Here is an 18158-nt window from a genome sequence, read left to right as displayed (position 1 = left end):
ATGCCGCGGAGCGGCTGGGCCCGTGAGCCATGGCCGCAACGGGAGAGGCCACAACAGTGACAGGCCCGTGTACCGTGAAAAGAAAAAAAAAAAAAGTAATTTTATCTGTTTCTTTTTTTAATGTCGCTGCTAGAAAATGTCAATGTGCATATGTTGCTCTCATTTGTGGCTCTTATTGTTGTTGCCTCCTAGACAGCACAGGGTACGTTTGACATCGTTTTATGAGAGTTTAGCTTATGTCTGAATAGGTGGCTCACCTGGGAGGTCAGTGTGCCCAGAAGCAGGACCAAGAGGCTCCTTGGCAATTTTGTTTTGAAGCTCATCCTATATCTAGATGAACGGGTGACTGAACTGTGTTTCAAATTTAAAAAAAAAAAAAAGGTATCTCACATTTTTAGAATGATTACCTACGTTGCTTGTTAGCAGTAAAAGGTCAAGAATGCATAAATTAAGTATTGTCCTATTATGCCCACAGCAAATGGAAACTTGGTTGCTCTCTGTTCCTTGTCTTCCTGATTTTGTAAGGCAAGGAGTGTCCTCCCCAAATTCCTCTAGTTAACCTATTAGTTGAGATGATTCCCCACACTCTACTTCAGTTATCTTTGGTAAATAAAATCTCCCCAACTAGTACCTGCAAAATTAATCTGGAAAGTGTCTAAATAAGTACTAAATAGTGTATCATTCTTTAAAATAACCCATATTTATCTGTAAGTTGGGATGAAATATGTATGAGGTACGTACTCCTGCTTGCTGTGACTCCTTAAGGGGAAAAGTATATTTAATTGAGTGTTTCTGCCTAATGATTTAAAGTCAACATGCATCTTATTTATGCATGTATGTATATATGCGTGTATTTATGTATTTATCTCGCAGATACTTATCACCTACTCTGTGCCAGGCTCTCCCCAAGAAAATCAGTATATGTTTGTCTAAAAATAACTGACACAGCTTCGTATGAGTCAGGCCCTGCTCTAAATGCCTCATGTATATTAATGCACTTCTTCTTCTAACAGTGAGATAGGTAGAGTTATCCATGTTAAACTGAAGCACGGAAGTGAGGTAACTTTTCCAGGTTCTCACAGCTCATATGTAGAATTGCTGGTAACCAAAGCCTGCAGTCTGGCAGCTCCCAGAGTCCATGCTCTTATCTAAGCTGCGTAAAATATTTTGTTCCACTTACTTTTGTCTCCCGACTGCCTTAGCCAGACTTGCCCAGATGATGTGTTTTCTGTTTCTGTCATGAGAATGACGGGCCATACGAGAGCTTTTTTCTTAAGCCAGGGTATTGTTTTGAACAGCCCTTTGTGAATTTATGATTGGCCACATGGAATAGTGGGTGGGATTATATAGTAATTATGCAAAATAACCTCACATAACAGCCTAAACTCAGACTGTGGCCTGGAAATCTTATGTATCTTTTATGCTTAGGCATTCAGATTTTGTCATTTCATTATCATCAGCATCATAATGTCTATGAAGTTCTCTGGTGGTTTGTCACCCTTTCTAGTGAACGATTAGTTACGTGAAGAGTATCCATAGATTGTCCGAATTCCTTAGGTGTGGCCCAAGTGTATTCTGTTGTACTAAACTGTTTCCAGACTTTATAAGAGATTGGGATACAAATTTGGTTTTAAGTTCTCATCTTAGTTCCTCCGAAGGGTCCTTGAAATTGTTTTCAAGGAATATTCCACAATCTAATGCACCAAGGAGGAATCAGATTACCTGCTACCCTATCTTGTCTTTGAGAACCTCTTTGAGAAATAATACAGGAAATTATATTTTTCTTAATCTAAAGCATTATCCCAATTTCAATATACGTCTTCCCTCCTTCATGCTTTAAATTAATATATGAAACAGAATGGTTAACAGCTTGACTAAGTGGTCCTCAAAATGCCTAACCACCTCATTTCAAAAGTATCCTCCAGAATTTTATGTCTGAAAGGGTTCCTGATTACACGTATCCATTCATGAAACAAATATTCACTGTGTATGCTCCTACCGTACAGGCCCTATCATGGCAGTTTCCATGAATAAAAGGCATGTTTTTTTCCCTCTCCTGGCGCTTACACTCTTATCTGTACTAGTTCATAGTAGTAAATGTAAGGTAGGAATTACACTGGTCTAAGAAAAAACTACATAGCACACCATGTCTGGCTAAGTTATTTTGTAGAATTCTAGAGTTCAGTGATGTTGTAAAGTTGTAGTCTGGTGCTCTCATTTACCAGGTGAATTACGTGAGAAAAGTGAGGCCCAAAGATGTGGTGTGTGACTCATTCAATAAGAGAATGACAGGTGGAACCAGCAGGGAGCCCTGGACTCCTTGTGGTCCTTGCTGTAAAGAGGGATCAGGCCCTGCCATGTGTCCTGTACATGTAAATTCCTGCATACCCAGTGTTCCAGGAGTATCTTTGCTGGAAAAATGAAGGACACATTTGCATTAACCCATTACTTCTTTTCAACTCATGCCATTCCTTATGTAATTACCCCCAAGCACAAAATTCAGGTTATCCACTATTCAGATGAAGATTTTGCTAAGATTTGCAGTTTTAATTGAAACTGCTCTTTTCCAAAAGTGATTGACAAGTCAGGGATACGTATCTAGAGATGAAAAACTCCAAGGCAGGAGAACAGATCTCAGAATCCCCAGGAGGGGGACATAAATGCCAATTACACATTGACTCTAATTCCTGGTTTGTCATAGCTGTCTGCAGGTGTGTGTCTTGGCTGTGGACTATTCTCAGGGCCTCATTTGTATTTGAGAATTTCTTTAATAATGTTACCTCTCCAATGAGCTCTTTAATCTCTTGACTTTCGGTTCTTTCTCTAGATAGAGGAAAAAACTAATTGGCAGGTGAATGTAGAATGTAGTTACTGGTTCTTTTGGTTATTGAAGATGAAAGATTTTTGGGAGGGGGGTCTTCCCATTGATTTTCTTTAAAGACAGCTTGGGGATAGCATACCTTTTGGCCTGGAAGATGAGATGCTAAGGGTTCATTTTTGTTTATTACCATTACCCCCATCACCACCACCACCAGCGCTACTCAAGTGGCCTTCCTAGATGAATAGCTGCTCTCTGGGTAGAGAGCTAATGTTACTCTGCGCCATGTACTTGCGCTGATGAGCTGCTGTCCCACTCCTGTCTGCTGAGGAGGAGGCTTGTCATTGGCAGGTGCAAGGTAATCTTGAGATTCACTGAGTTTATTTTTAAGCAGGGATGAATTTTTCTCCCTGGTAGTGGAATTGAGGGCTTGAGTTTGTTACTAGATGGATTGGGTGAAAACACAAAAACAGGTGAACATCTCCACAAATTTTTGACCTGCCCCCCAAATGCCCCAAATTGGACCATACCCTGTGTCTGTGCCCTTTTTAAACTTGGCCCTGAGTTACTTCACATCCTATGGTACGGGCGCCCTTGAGGTTTAGCTCCTGTACAACACTGATTTCCTGTGTGATTTTTGCCAGAACTTCAACAGGTGTCTACGTGCTTTCCCGGCCCTCTTCTTCTTCCGTAGGTTAGTTATCAGGGCTTGCCAGAGGAGAGTTCCAGGGTGGGTCAATACAGACAACATGCAGAGGACTCCTTCCTTCCCAGGGATTTGAGTCAGCGTTGCTTCTGTGTGTGTAGACCTCCCATTCCTTGCCCTGTCTTTGGCCTGTAATAACTCTGGCCAGATGCCTACAGGGAAACTATGAAAACCTCTTTGTTGGAGGTACTAGTTTTTCAGCCCTACCCCCGCTCCTGGGCTGTTCACATTCCTCACATTTATCCATCTCCTTAGCTTTAGAAAGATGATAAGGCTGAGCAGTAGTGTCAGTGTAGACATCTGACCTAAGGAGTCCTCTTTATATTTTCTTCTTTCTGTGTTGTTGTATGATGATAGTACTTCTCATGAGAAAGATTTACCTTACTTTCAGCCCTTAATTGGCTTTTCTCGCTGATGTGGCTCCTTGTTGCTTTTAAAACATGATTAGATGGAGCGTTCAAGTGAGTGATCTGACAGTCAGAATTTGGAGGCAGCTGTCCTTCTGGAAATTTCCATATTCATTTATAAAATAGTTTTTGGAGCAACAGGCAGTTTGAAAGGATTTTGATGCTGCTCACCAGCAGTGTGGCTGAACTTGATGCTTGTACAACGTGCCGTCTCTAAGCTGACCGGTGGGAACTAAAGTCGTAGTTAGGAAAGGGAATTCTGGACTTTCAGATCATGGGGTTGGCTTCAGGGTGCTTGACTCCTCAGTACAGGTACGTAACAGGTATGTAACCTCGGCCATGACCAAAGCCAAGCATTTGCCTTAATGCTATAATACAGACCCTGTGTGTTTGCTAAGGGATACCACATACCACTTTCTTTTATTTATTTATTTATTTTTACAACTTTCTTTTGACACACACACATCCTCTTGAAAGGTTTTGTAAAGAAAAAGCATCGCTCAGTGTGTCCATATCCATATGTTTAGTATATACTAGGATTAACCTAGTATTAAAGGTTCTTCCGGTCCAGTCCATCCCCCCCCCCCCCCCACCCCCAATTTCCTAACTCCAACTCTGTTGGTATCGGGTGTAGTTAGCTGCATCATTTTGATTCACATATTGTGAAACCAGCCCCAAGAATCTCTGTGACTGCCATCTTGTTTGTTCTTCTTGACAGTTCTTAACACAGGCCTTGAGAACTTATGGCGGGCTGAAACGACATGCAGTTTTTCTGTAGAGGCATTCATTCATATTTTTGAGCAGATTTTCAAAGGAGTCTGTAAAGGTTAGAGAACTGCTTTACCATAATGTCTAGGAGTCCTCCAGGAATGTTCCAAATCTCTTCTCTGTGGAGTATAATTTATGTAAGGCCTTAAAGGTTCAGCCATTTTTCCTTCTCTCTTGATATCAGTCATCCTTTAGGTTCACAGCATCTTTTAGGCTCAAAGCAAAATTGAACAGAAAGTACAGAGAATTCCTGTATCTCTCCCCCCTGCCCCCCACGTACTTCCTCCTCTGCCATCAACAATCCCACTCCAGCGTGGTACATTTATTATAATTGGTGAGCCTACATGGACACAGCATCATCCGGAGTCCATAGTTCACTAGGGTTCACTCTGGGTGTTCTGCATTGTATGGATTTTGACAAATGTGTAATGACATGTATCCATCATTATACTTCTATACAGAATAGTTTCACTGCTGTCAAAATCCTGCCCTCACAGCTGTTCATCCTGTCTCGTCCTGCTAACCCCTGGCAGTGATCTTTTTACTGTCTTCGTATTTTTGCCTTTTCCAGAACGTCACAGTTGGAATCATACAATATATAGCTTTTCGATTGGCTTCTTTCTCTTAGTAATATGTATTTCAGATTCCCCCATGTCTTTTCGTGGCTCGACAGCTCATTTCTTTTTAAGGGCTGAATAATATGCAGTTGTGTTCATGAACCACAGTTTATTCACTCACTTACTGAAGAGCACTTTGGTTGCTTCCAAGTTTTGGCATCTATATATAAAGCTGCCAAAAACATCCACATACAGATTTTTGTGTGGACGTAAGTTTTTTACTGTCAGGATGTATGGTAAAAGTTTGTTCTATCCAAAACCATCTCTCAGAGTGGCTGTACTGTGTTGTATTCCCAGTAACTGAACGAGAATTCCTTTTGTTCCCTATCCTCACCTGCATTTGTGGTCAGTGTGTTGGATTTTGGCTATTCTAATAGATGCGTCGTGGTAGCTCATAGTTGTTTCAGTTTGCATTTCCCCAGTGACACGTGTGGAACATCTTTTCCATATGCTTGTCATCTGTATGTCTTCCTTGGTAAGATATCCAGGTCTTTTGCCCACTTTAAAATTGGGTTTTTCATTTTCTTATGGTTGGGATTTAAGAGTTCTTCCTATATTTTGGATTACAGTCCTCTATTAGAGATGGCTTTTTGCAGATATTTTCTCCCCATGTGTGGTTCAGCTCTCTTTCAGTTGTTTTTTAAAATCTTAGACCCACAGAGTCATACTGTGAGTGAGGTCAGCTTTTACAGTTGTGCTGGCACAGGGGGCTGCTAGTGAGCTGTGTTGCAAATTCTCAGCCTTAACTACCTTGATGCTTTTTTTTTAAACATCTTTATTGGAGTGTAATTACTTTACAGTGGTCTACCTTGATTCTTTATTTTCAGGTCAACGTGACTGTGGACTACATTAGACCGGCCAGCCCAGCCACAGAGACGGTGCCTGCCTTTTCAGAGCGTACCTGTGCCACTGTCACCATTGGAGGAATGTGAGTGTTCTGGCTGGTAGCAACTCAGCCATAGCTGAGAGTTCTCTCCTCATTCAAGTCTCTCCTCCCTTTGTCCTGATTTGCTTTCTGTTACTCTTAACTCAGTGGCTTATAATTGTTATGTGCCTGTGTAGCACTTTGCTTGCAAAGTACTGCATAATCGCTCATTAGTTAATCATTAATTTCATTATTGTCATTATTTAAGACTTATTGGGCTCTGTGTGCTTGGCACTATGTAGCACTCATTATTACTATTAATAATGCCGTTTATTGAGTGTCAGTCAGGCCCTTAGGTACTGTGCAAAATTAGAAAGATTCTCTGCATATTAGTTTAATTGTAGGCCAGAAAGAGAAGAGAGGTTAATTGGACCTTTTCTTTGTATAGATGTATGTAATCAGTAGATGACAGGGTCTCCCTCTTCTACTCCGCTGGCCTTACCCTGGTTACATTCCAAAGTCTTTTGGGAGCTCGGTTGAAGAACAGCCTTCCAAGGAGCTATCTGATGGGGGCAGTAGGAAGCCTGCTGGGCCGTGCTTCCACAATAAATATTAAAACAATCAGTCAGTCCCCAGGAGCAATTCTTACCCTGTGTAAAAGACACCAGCATGCTAATTGTCTCCTTCTGTATTTCACAATCTTAAATGGTGTTTGTTACCAAACTGGTATTTTTCTTTTCTTTTAAAAGAGGGCATGGTGGAGGGGAAGAAAAGGATAGGCTTCTCATCAAAACAAGGATTGTTTTGTTGAAAGTACAGTGAAGCCCATTGGGAGAAACACCTCTCTGTAAGCTATAGCATGCCCCTGAAAGAAAGAGGATCTGGTGGCTAACTTACTTTCCAGAAGCTCTCCTGCCAAACAGGAGCTTCTCCCATCCGTCGCCCTGCTCCCCCTGCCCCCATTCGTGTTGTCACTTTTGGAAACAGGTATTTTTAGCTACTGTTGCGGCTCCTATAGGTATTAATGTTGTTGATGTTCACGCAGCAATCGGAGACTTCACTTTTGCCGAGAGGAACTGAATATAGGCTTTTGATGTCATTACCTTAATATCATCACAGGCATCAGGTTATTTTTAGAAGCAGGTTCTTGAGAAATTAGATAATATTTTTGGAATGGGGAAACTAGGAAATATTTTGCTCATTCTTCCATCTGTATGACTTGCAACAACAATTATTACCAATTTGTCACCAATTCTTAGGAGCTTGATGCATGCCTTCCTCCTGTGGAAAGCTGGAAAGTTAGTATTCCCCTAGATTAAGATTTACGCTGCCACATACAAGGAGTCCTCTCCGATAACTGCTCCTTCTATCTACTTACTGGTTAAAACAACACCACTGCTGTCAAAATGCACATCTTTTTATTTTTGGCTTCTATTTTGGCTTCTATTTGCGTTTTTCTAATGACCCATTAGAGAGAATTCTTTCTTTTTTTCATTTGGTTACCATTGAAGTATATTTTCAAAATAAATTTACACTGCTTAAAATTAGATATTCTGGAAATGTTCTATGGGGCGTTAACATTGACCTTTCTATCTCCCAGTTCTTGTAATTAGATCGTAAGTAATTACTTTTGCATTATTTACCAAGGTATTTACCTCGGATTAGACCGGCTTGGCAGGGTACCGTGGGTGCGTTGAGTTTCCTCATAGATTTGTTTCTACTAAACTAGACTTTATGTGTAAACTGCTGGGCGGTAACTGGGAGAAATGTGGGGACGTACTAATATTTTTGAGACCAAACTTCACCAGATAGTAAGCTCCCTGAAGATAGGGATTTTTGTCTTGCTTATTCTCTGCTGTAGTCTCAGTATTCAGCAGTTGGTAGGAGTTCGATAAACCTGTGAGTGATTGTTTACTGTATCGCACAGTGTCCCTTTATGAAATAAAACTGGGAGTACTTAGATGTTTCATTACCTGGGACAGCTGTTTCTTCTGAGCTACAGGTTTATTTTAATCTGATAAATATCAAAAAAACCACCTTGTATCTGACAGTTTTCCTTGTTTATTTGGTTATTGGAAGGTCAGTGCCAAAGATAGGGCATCTCTAGAAAGTCTTCTGATGTTCAAGTCTTCCTCATGGCTTCTCTTTGTTTTCCCATGGCCTTGATTTTGTTTTCATTTTTTCTTGAATCTTCTCTACTTAAATCATTCCAAATAATACTGTAGGAGAGTTGAGGTATTAATAATAATGTCCAAAATACTCAGCTTATATTTAGAATTATACCGAAATCCTTCTGTCTGCTTTTAATGGTTATTCAGAAACATTGGCTAGAGCAGGGGATTTAATTTTTTTAATCCCAAATGTTTTAGTTCCATTTTTTAATTTTTATTTTTATTTTTTTTGCGGTACGCGGGCCACTCACCGTTGTGGCCTCTCCCGTTGCGGAGCACAGGCTCCGGACGCGCAGGCTCAGCGGCCATGGCTCACGGGCCCAGCCGCTCCACGGCATGTGGGATCCTCTCGGACCGCGGCACGAACCCGCATCCCCTGCATTGGCAGGCGGACTCTCAACCACTGCGCCACCAGGGAAACCCCTTAATTCCATTTTAAACACAAAAAGGTATTTATATCTCCAAATCTTTGATATATGGGCAGCAAGGACCCACTGTGAGTTGCATAACTTTCTCTATGGAATGATGACTTAAAAACACTAATTATGGAATCCTAGATCTTTGTGATTTACATCCCCCTCATCTGTTATAGTTTTCCTGCTCTGATTTTTGCACATGTTGCAGCCATTTAAAAGCCATTCCTCTTATTAAACCTTTTAAAACAATGTTTCATAAAGACACTTTCTTTTGGTACTCATATTTCAATTATTGATATAAAACTTAGTGAAGTACATAATAAAAATGACCAGTATAAATCTGGGGACAGAAACAGATTGGGATAGAAGTGCACAGGTGTGTTAGAGTGGTCCTCAGTCACTAACTGGTATCAGCCTCTGGGTTTTGGGGAGATCGTAGAACATGTGGGTCAGTTAAGGAAAGGTTGCTAGGAGAGCTCCTCTAGTAATTCATTGCCTCTCTCGTGAGAGGTCTTAGGCTTTGTTCAGCTTGTAGAGATGCTGCAGAATTAATGATCTTATCTAAACTGTGTCTAAACGACCCAATCTAAACTATGTCTGGGGCTTCACTGGTGGCGCAATGGTTGAGAGTCCGCCTGCGCACGCAGGGGACACGGGTTCGTGCCCCGGCCCGGGAAGATCCCACGTGCCACGGAGCGGCTGGGCCCGTGAGCCATGGCCGCTGAGCCTGCGCGTCCAGAGCCTGTGCTCCACACGGGAGAGGCCACAACAGTGAGAGGCCCGCGTACCGCAAAAAAAAAAAAAAAAAAAAAAAAAGAGATCGATTCTCGAATAGCTTTTCTCAAACTACTCATTCCAGGGGAAAGAGAAGGAAGAGACAGATGAGATGGCCTCTTTCAGGATTATTTCAAAGCAGATTTTTCAGTGTATTTCACATGCCAAAGTGTGTGAATTATCCCTATCCTCCACAGGGTTCCATCTCATCCTCCTGTTGTTTTCTCTTGCTGTATGGGTCTGCGTCGAGTCACATGGTCTTTGGGAGGCCTCTCTGGTGGAACCGTCTTCAACTCCCCCTCTCTTGCCCTCTGGGGAATCAGTGAAAACGAGGTTCATCATTCCTCTAATAGATTAAAATTTTTTTCTTGATTAACTTCACTATGGAGTTGGCAAGAGTTGTTACCTGTTAATCAAAACAGTTTAAATAAAAAGATCAAACTTTGAGTTGTTTCTCATTCTCTGGCTCCCAGGTTGGGAATTAGCTGATCCTTTTAGGCCTGGATTGTTACAGGAAGCTGTCAAGATGGCGCTTCCTGTTAATTACTTTGTATTGTATTTAAGACACTTATATAACTCTTCTTGTGATTTAGTCTTCTATGTAATTAGCTTCAGTGATTAAAATCTCATTCTTCCGTTATTGCCAGAGCCTTCCTGGGGAGCAAGTTTTGTGGGGTGACCTTTACTTGTGCTGGACTTCCCAATTACTTTTTTTTTTTTTTTTTTTTGCGGTACGCGGGCCTCTCACTGTTGTGGCCTCTCCCGTTGCGGAGCACAGGCTCCTGATGCGCAGGCTCAGCCGCCATGTCTCACAGGCCCAGCCGCTCTGTGGCATGTGGGATCTTCCCGGACCGGGGCACGAACCCGTGTCCCCTGCATCGGCAGGCAGACTCTCAACCACTGTGCCACCAGGGAAGCCCCCCAATTACTTTTGAGCTGCAGTTTGGCAAACCCATATTACCTGTTAACTGATTGCCCCTGTCTTTTCTGCATATCACATTTTCAAAGAAAAGTGTTAAAAAAATTTTTGTTCACATTTATAAAGGGCCACCTAAAAATATGACTTGGGGTCAAGCCTCACACGTGTACGCTCATAATTACCACCACCCTGTCCCCCATCCCTGGAAAATTATCACATATCCAGTAGATAGTGTCATTTAAGGTTTTGCCCCTTCTCATTATGTGAAGTATTTCACAATAATAGGAAACAATAGACATGGCCCATTTTGGAAAAGTGAAAGATGGCACAGAGATGAAACTGTGCAATAGGAACAGTTGGGAAATGCCTCATTTCTGCACAAGGTCAGTTTTTTGAGAGGTGATTGGAGTTTTGTAACTGTGATTTTTGAAACATTGTTTTAATCTCTGCTCCCGGCCACATTCATGTAAAGCCACTGCTGTCCACCTTGATGCCTGTGTGGGGTCCTTACTACCAGAGATGTTGTGGCAGATCTCTTGGGCTTGGAGCATCTTAGCTACTCTTTGTTGTAATGGTTATCATCTAGCAGGAGCAATGCCATCTTTATGAGCTTCCTTTGCGGCTCTCTGGCTTCTTCATAGATAGTTTGTCTTTATTTATTTATTTATTTATTTTTATTTTTATTTTTTTTTGCTGTACGCGGACCTCTCACTGTTGTGGCCTCTCCTGTTGCGGAGCACAGGCTCTGGACGCGCAGGCTCAGCGGCCATGGCTCACGGGCCTAGCCGCTCCACGGCATGTGGGATCTTCCCAGACCGGGGTACGAACCCGTGTACCCTGCATCGGCAGGCGGACTCTCAACCACTGCGCCACCAGGGAAGCCCTGTCTTTATTATTTTTATATAAATCAGACTATTACACTTACAAGGAATCAGACTTCTTTTTTTTTTTTTTTTTGATGCGGGCCATTTTTAGTCTTTATTGAATTTGTTACAATATTGCTTCTGTTTTACGTTTTTTTGGGTTTTTTGGCTGCGAGGCATGTGGGATCTTAGCTTGCGGACCAGGGATCGAACCCGCACCCCCTGCATTGGAAGGCAAAGTCTTAACCACTGGACTGCCAAGGAAGTCCTAGAATCAGACTTCTTTTCCTTTTTTCATTTTCATTGGTTCTAGTTTGCAGGCGTACTTCCTCAGCTCTTCTGTTAGTGACTGAGCATGAGGTTAAGGTATTCTCCTTCTTCGAGAAGAATTCTTTTCTAATCCTAGTTCAGTTTTTCTCAGCCATAGTAGGAAGCAGTGTCATACCATCCCTAGCTTTGCTGGCTTGAGTTCTGTAGCTGTAAGGCTTTTGCTGTCAGGTCAAATCTTAAAACACACTAATGTCTGAATCCCAAGCTAAACATAGGAAGAACGCGACCTCCTGAAACCCCATTTTCTGTCCTAGTGTTCTTACTCACCAAGTGGCCCACAGTATTCTGAAGAGGTACTCTTTCAGTACCTGACATAGTATTAATGTCAGTGGCTCAGCCAGGAGGTAAACTCTGGGTTGTAGCCACCACTTTTCTGCACAGATTTGTTGTTTACACTTCATCTACCTTAGTGGGTTTCCCCCTCCAACCTTTTCCTGCTTTTAAGGGAAAAGAAGACATCAGAAGAAACATTCCTCCTCTCCCCTCACCCCCAAACACCTAAATCATAAACTCCTAACCAACCTTCACCTCTAAAAAGAGCACCGTAGGTTGTTTTCTCAACCTCACAGGTTGCTGTGTTGAGTAGTAGAATTATTTATGCCTGTCCACCATCCTGAAGACATTGGAAGCATCTGTGGCATTTAGCGTAGAATACTTTGGAAAGAATGGTTAAATAGCTGCACCCATCTCCTGCTGGCTTTAGCACAGTGACCATTTTAAGAGAATGGCCCCATACAGCACCATAAGAAGGAACTTGGTTGTGGCAAAGGGTTCAGGTGGGAACACTGCTTAGTTTCAGTTAGGTCTTGAACATCTTGTGGCTGTCTATATGTGGGAATCTCATGCGGCTGAGTCTTTTTTCCTTTGTACAGCCCTGATGCTTTCAAATTATTGTATTACCCTCATCACTATATATGGAAGTTCAATTAAGCTTTTCATAATGGAGCACTTGGCTCTTACAAATCAGCAGAATCCTTTACTGAGCAATGTGTGTTCTTTCTTTCACTTTTCTCTATTTTTTTTTTTCTCAGTATCAATTGAGTAGAATGTCAAGTTTTGGGTGACAGTGTATACTGAGCTGATCTTCAGGAAGGCCCCCTTATCAATTTCACAAAGTATACCAGGGAGAGCCTGGGAGAAAGTGAGGCTTTTCTCCAAATAAGGGGAACTCATCCTAAGGGAGGAACATTCTGGAATGTTTAGAGATATGGATAAGTGTGTTCAAAATCATCTTAAGTTAAAGGCCCTGTTTGGAAAAAGTAGAAATGCTATCTATTCCGATTTCTGTGAGCCCTCAAAGTAACTTAGTGAGGGACTGGGCCCAGACAGGAGACCAGCTGCTCCTTCTATATTTGTCTGCTAAGAACAATAGATTTATCTGTTTGTTTCTTCAACACACATTTGTTGAGCACCTGCTGTGCGCCAGGCACTGGGAATATAGCCGTGAACAAAGTCTTAAGCATTTCCCTGTGCGGAGGCTCTCCCGGCTGCACTTCATTCTCAGGAACTTTCTCGACTCTGGTCGCTGAGATGTCAAGAGTCCTTAAGGGTATTCACTGGCTTTGCTGCCCCCAGAACCTTGCTTATGGAAATTTTGGCTTTAAGAAACACAAGTGACTTTATATAAACAGTACCTTAAAAGGCTCTTTTCTATTCAGATTTTGCCTGGGACTTTTAGAGAATCTACCACTCAAACAAGTTAAAATAAAAATAAGAGATAATCCCTTTTACATCTTTATTTTTAGATGAGTCAGTAACTTAACCTGTCAGTAGACAAAATGAAATGCTCAAGAGACTACCCACTGAAGCCATTTGTCCTTTTCCTCTTCACATTACCATTCTTGGGTCGTTCAGTGTTGGTGAAGCTTTGTGAGTCCTGACAATTCACCGTGGTTCCCATCCTGCTCCATGTTCTCTTAGGGACCTAAAGACTTGCTTACCTTACTCCTGCCTCACCGGGCAGAGGACCCGATGCTAACTTCTAACAGAGACTGCTTCTCACTTTTTGGGTTGGTTATCCTTATAACCCTATAAATTAACACTACTAATTTTTAAAATTTTTAGCTTTAAACAGTATCTCTTCGTTTTTTAGTGTTTGCACTATTATTTCTACCCTTTAGCCCCTAGTTTTCTTACATTATTTTTGTTTCACCAATGGTAAACTTTATAATGTTCAGTTACTGTTTCTGATTAACTTTATATAGTGTCTATGTACTGCCCACTCTGAAAGATTAGGAAATTAGAATGCTTACACTTTTTTCTTATTCTTTTAAAAAAGTTTTTTTGCTTTTATCAAGATTTATAGCATTTATTCATTTTCTCCTCTGTCAATGTCATTGTCTTCTAACCTTTGCTTGCAAGATGTTCCTAAATATTTAAACCTATCCCGCATCCCCTAGCAGTTATAATTGTGTAAGTGTTCCTGTTGGACCAAAAAACATGATAGTGTGATTAGACCTACCATAAAAGAAATCCATGTCATTAAATGTCCAGAGAACTGTTGAATTAATTGTGTGTGTCCATATCCCTTCTTCCTTTTTACACTTCTTCATATACAGTTGCCACTATATCTCAAGTCATTCTTTTTGTGGATTTTCCTCTCATTTGTTGAAGAACCTTGATTTTTCTCATGTGTTGGGTGGTAAAGTTTCTAAATTTCTGAAAATGTCTAAATTTTTTTGCTTATGTTCTTGATTATTAGTGTCATTATAAAATTATGGCTTCAAAATTATTTTCTTGAAAACTTTGAAGACACTGTTCTATTGCTTCAACAACGTTTATGAGAAATCCAATTTCTGTTTCTTTAAATGTAACATTTTTTTTATGGCTCTGGAAGAGTTTTTACAATTTACCATTAATTGTTGGTTTTCTGAAACTTTATCAAAATATTTCGATGTCCTTTTTGCTTCATACTCGATTGTCTTTTCAACACTGAACACTAAAGAGATTTTTTTGTTGTCACTTCTTGAATCATTTTCTTTTTCTTTTGTAATATTGTATCTTCATATATCTAACTTTTCTTCCAAATTTTTAAGACCACCTCTGCATTTTTGTCCTACATTCAAGGAGATGTCTTCATTGTTTTCCCACTTGCTTAGCCAGCCAGCCATGTATATTGACTCATTTACATTCATACCGTCTCTGATTCATTCATCTCACTTATTCATGTACTTACTTGTTATTTCATATACCCAGTCTTTAGAGAGTGCCTGGTGTGTACTAAGCACTGGGTTAGGCACCAGGAATATATGGCAGTTCTAAAATAGAAATGATTTGTGCTCCCATGAAATTTACATGCTAGTCTATTAATCAAACCCATTTTACTTTTTAATGTCAGCACTCATATTTAAATTTTCTGTTCTTTAAGTGCTCTATTTTAATAGCATCCTCTTCTTAGTCTATGAATATAATATTTTCTCTATCTCTGAGAATCTTATTTAAAAATTAAGCACTTCTTCCAGCTTTCCCCCATGACTAAATGCTCTTTACTTTGTTCTTTTTCTTTCATAAGTCCTCAAGCATTTTGTGAAGCTTGACCTATATTTATAAAGAAAGGACCAGGCTGGAGTTGGCATGGTTGTTCCTCTGCAGTTTTCTGTGTCTGCTTCTCCAAGACATCTGTCATAAAAAAGTCATAAGGGAGCAGGAATGATCAGACGCAGCCTTCCTTATATGGTGCCTGAAAGTGGACCTGGAACATAGAGGAAGCAGGCAAATTTCAGGCCCCACTAAAACTGTCAAGGCGTGGGGGGCTTTCATCACCTGGTAGAGAGCCTTAGTGCATTTCCCTGGGATGGCCTATGAGGGGCGACCAGGGGTGGGGTGGGTCTGTGATGTGTTCGGCCTACTCTCTCTAAACACGGTGCCTCTGCTTAACTTTCAGGCCACAAAATCCATCTACCAAAATCACCTGCCCTCTGTTCTATTATAACATGTGTGTTTTTTGAAGTGAATTATCTCGTGTGACATCGGTAATTTGGGGAAACACATTGATATAAAGTAGAAGTCGTATTGGTTTATAAGTGATGTTCCCAAATACATTGAAGTATTGAAAACAGTAAGGGATAAACTTTCTTACATTTAAAGGGAGAACTTTAGCAAGGTATAAAGACTTAAATAAGAAAAATCTAAGTGTAAAGTGGAGGAGTCTATAGTAGGAATTTCCTTTCACGTAAGTCATGACTACGTTAGTGACTTCAAGAACCTTTATGCTTTTTGCTACGTTAAGCCCGGTAGCAGCCTGTCAGTGAGGTCACAAAAGCTATGAAGACACTTTTTCCAGAATGAAAACAGTGGATTAATGAAGAAGACTACACTATGCATCAGACTGTTTTGATTAAAATGGTCTCTATTGATGGCACAACATTGTAAATAAACTATACTTCAATTAAAAAAAAATTTTTTTTTAATGGTCTCTATTGAAAGCAAAGCCCTGTAGTCCCTTCTCTAGATGGAAGAGAAAGAATCAGAGCCCCAGAGTTCAAGGCTACTCGAACCCTAGAGATTTCTCATTGTGCACCATTTTTATTAGGGTCGTTTTTGCTGGTGCTTAGGCTAGAAAGTTCCATAGGGTTTAAGACGACTGAGTATAACCCTGTTTGTTTCGGGGTTTTGGTGGTTTTGTGGGATGTGAACTGCTTGGGATCACACAAACAAGTACGTGCTGGAAGAAATGCCTGTGCTTGCTGGTTAGGGCTTTTCTTTTACCAGGGGTCAAAACTCTCTGCTCCTAGCAGCTCTGTGGGCATCACAGGGATGGATGGGGAAGAGGCTGGCTGGCCGGCCCTGCTCTTCTGAATGCTGTTCCTGATTAATTGCTCAGATGATGTTCCCAAAGCCTACTCACCGTGTGCTTTGTTTGTGTCAATAAAGGCCCTTGAGGCGCCCCTGATTTGCCACCCATCTGATCCGATCTATTTTCTGTCTTTCAGGATTTGTGCAAACTTTCTGATATGCTGTTAACACACTTTCTTATTTTCCAGCGCTATTAGGGCTTTATTCTTGTGCATATCTGTCTTTTCTGTCATTTCAGTGGGACCTTGTAAAGAATGTCATGTGGACATAAGTTCTCAGTCTGCCATTCTGACCTCCCTCAAGCATTCTTTATTTCTTCCTTTGGAGAGTGCAATTGATGTGATAAGGAGAGGGGACATTTGACATGATTACCAGTAAGCACAAATTGTGTCTTTTAATGCCATATCTCAGCCCCTTTCTCTTTACAGTTCCTGTGGCCAGCACAGTACACAGTGGTAAGGGAAGCAGGAATGGAGTTTTATAGATTTTTCTGTCTCCCAGTGGTGATGCTGCTTCACAGGGATTTGCTCCAGTTCATATTGAGTGATATTTTAAAGTGATAAAAATTGTAGTATCATTTTCAAAAGTTTAGAAAATAGGGGGAATCAGCCATTATGTAATCATGCTAACATAACCGTTGTTTGAAGGGTATGCCTTTTGAGTGCTGGTTATTTTTTAAGAATTTAATTTACAAACAGGAAAACTTTGACCAATTGTCATAATGTTGAGATGAAGACTAGTTATTGTTGGATCTGAAGATTCTGTGGATATTTTCTTCAAGTAGGCTTTGGAGGTAAGCACACTTGAGATTAAACCTCGGCTCTATGCCTTGATAGCTGTGCAATCTTGGGCCTTAGTTTTTTTCTTATGTGAGTTCGATACGATAATACTACACTCCGAGGGCTGTCGTGAGGATTAAATGTGCCAGTGCATTTAAAATGTCTAGCACAGTGACTAAGCCATAATAGTCAAGTAGTTAAATGAGTCCTAAGCCTGGCCTCTAAATTGGTCATTGGCCTAATTTCAGACCTAGGGGTCTCTTTTGTCCTTTGTCACCTCTCCTACATCTCTGGCCATTTCTTTTCACTCAACTTTTTCCTTTTTTAAGGATTCTTCTTGAATGTTTTTATATTCCACCCTCTTACTCTTCACAGTCCCCCCCCGCCAAGCCCATCTACTGATAACGTTGCTACCTCACAGATGAGCTTGAATAAGGTGTAGAAAATGCCTAGTATGTAGTACCTGCTCAAAGGTTAGTTAAACAACAAATCACCCCATGGGATTATGGTTAGATGTTGTTGTACTAGTCAGTTCTTATTGTTCCATGGCAGACACTTTAGTTTTGGATTTCTCTTTTCTCATTTTTTCACTTGCCACCGAATCACATCATTTTTCCTCTAAGCATCGAAGGTATACTCTGTTCACCTAAGACAGTAATGACTGGTAAGTACTCCCGTAAAAGAAGTTAGATATTCATGAGTAATTTTTAATGTTTCAAGGAGTTTAACACACATTGACCATTGAGTAGGGACAATATTTATTCCTTAGTAAAAGCAATTTATTGAATAGTATCTTTCAAACCAAGAGGTGTGCTAGCAAGCAGTCTCCTGGGTATACTTGTTGTGTATACATATTTAGCTACCTATTTACTTCCTACCTGTATATATTAGGTGTTTAAAAGGCAGAGGGCTACTGACTTAAGTGTTTTAG

General features: G+C 40.7%; 1 protein-coding gene across 2 annotated transcripts in view; it reads left to right on the top strand.

The window, feature by feature from the left end:
* Nucleotides 1-18158, top strand: part of SND1 (staphylococcal nuclease and tudor domain containing 1) — a 419010-nt gene that overhangs the window by 191156 nt on the left and 209696 nt on the right. For both annotated transcript variants that reach the window (XM_027102041.1, XM_027102042.1), the window contains exon 12: nt 6144-6244. In XM_027102041.1, coding sequence (XP_026957842.1) covers nt 6144-6244 — 101 coding nt within the window. The remainder of the gene's footprint in view (nt 1-6143; nt 6245-18158) is intronic.

The sequence above is a fragment of the Aethalodelphis obliquidens genome, unplaced genomic scaffold (genome assembly GCF_003676395.1).
Source record: "Aethalodelphis obliquidens isolate GAN/ISIS:26980383/991018 unplaced genomic scaffold, ASM367639v1 scaffold5, whole genome shotgun sequence".
Taxonomy (NCBI): Eukaryota; Metazoa; Chordata; class Mammalia; order Artiodactyla; family Delphinidae; genus Aethalodelphis; species Aethalodelphis obliquidens.
The sequence above is the reverse complement of the archived record's forward strand: the minus strand, read 5'-3'. Positions and strand labels throughout refer to the sequence as shown.